The 1,265-nt window shown below is 46.4% G+C and overlaps 1 protein-coding gene across 1 annotated transcript; it reads left to right on the top strand.

Moving 5' to 3' along the window:
* The first annotated feature begins 207 nt into the window (after positions 1-207).
* On the top strand, positions 208-837 carry LOC121437788 (speckle-type POZ protein-like). The gene has a single exon (XM_041637857.1). The coding sequence runs from the start codon at positions 208-210 to the stop codon at positions 835-837; it is 630 nt and encodes a 209-aa protein (XP_041493791.1).
* Positions 838-1,265: the final 428 nt, after the last annotated feature.

Below are 1,265 nucleotides of genomic sequence, written 5' to 3'. Positions count from 1 at the left end.
AGCTCTAGAAAGAGTCGCCTTACCGTAGTACGGTTGAAGTTTTGGATTATAAACGCCAAAGGAGAAACAATAGAACCTGTGACTAGCCCAGAATACTTTAGTTTCCGTCCAGGCCACCAAAGGGGTTACAAATTGTTCGTTCTTTGAGATTTTCTCTTGGACCATTCTTGTGGCCTTGTCCCTGAAGACCACTTTACCCTCTACTGCATGGGGAATCCTTTCCTGTACTCCTACAGTATCCCTGATGATAGCACGGAGCCGAGAATCCAGGTTCCCAAATGCATATTAGGAGATGATCTAGGAGAGCTGTGGAAGAATTCGAGCTTCACAGATTGCTGCGTGGTGGTAGCTGGCCAGGAATTCCGGGCTCACAAGGCCATCTTAGCTGCTCACTCTCCAGTTTTCAGAGCCATGTTTGAACATGACACAGAGGAGAGCAGAAAGAATCGCATTGAGATTCATGACCTGAAACCTGAAGTCTTCAAGGCAATGATGGACTTCATTTACACTGGGAAGCAACCAGATCTCCACAGCATGGCAGATGCTGTGCTGGTAGCTACTTACAAGTATGGCCTGGAGCGTTTGAAGTTCATGTGCGAGAGTGCCCTCTGCAGGGACCTCTCTGTGGAGAATGCTGCCCACACTCTCTTCCTGGTTGACCTCCACAGCTCAGTGCAATTGAAAACTAGGGCAATGGATTTCATTGCAGCTCATGCTTCTGAGGTTTTTGAGACCTTGAGCTGGAAGACACTCCTATCCCCACTTGGGTGGCTGAAGTATGTGCCTCTCTGTTTCCTGCATGTGGTCTTTTCCTGGATCACCCGCTCAAATGCCTGAAGCGATCTTAGGACTCTGTGGGCTGTGACCTAGGTGTGTCTTCCTTCAGTCAGTGTTGTTACTAATGACACCTGTTTAGACTGTGGGCTCTGAGGTGCAATTGCAATGAATTTGGGGAAACATAGCTGCTACGCCTGGCTTCAACACATCTGTAAATTAGTGAAGGACAGGTAGGGGGAGGAGCAGCACCAGATTCTGGTATACTCTATGCAACTTCTACCCTGTTTTAGACTGCTTTGATTTTTGTCTCATCAGATGCAAACTGGGATTCAAGGTTCTGCTGATCCCAATCTCATTCCAGTAAGGTTTCTTTGCAGAAAACTGTCTGCATTGGATGAGCAGACCATATGATCAAGGGCTCAGAACAAAGTGAAAAATAAACATGAATGTTTATTTACAAGAAAAGGGCAAGAGAATGAAGACATTTT

The sequence above is a fragment of the Microtus oregoni genome, unplaced genomic scaffold (assembly GCF_018167655.1).
Source record: "Microtus oregoni isolate MIOR12 unplaced genomic scaffold, Mior012 000054F_ref0000373, whole genome shotgun sequence".
NCBI lineage: Eukaryota > Metazoa > Chordata > Mammalia > Rodentia > Cricetidae > Microtus > Microtus oregoni.
The sequence above is the reverse complement of the archived record's forward strand: the minus strand, read 5'-3'. Positions and strand labels throughout refer to the sequence as shown.

Bases quoted from the DNA above. Each gene is read 5' to 3' on its own strand.
- LOC121437788 (XM_041637857.1), top strand. From the start codon at position 208: ATGGGGAATCCTTTCCTGTACTCCTACAGTATCCCTGATGATAGCACG.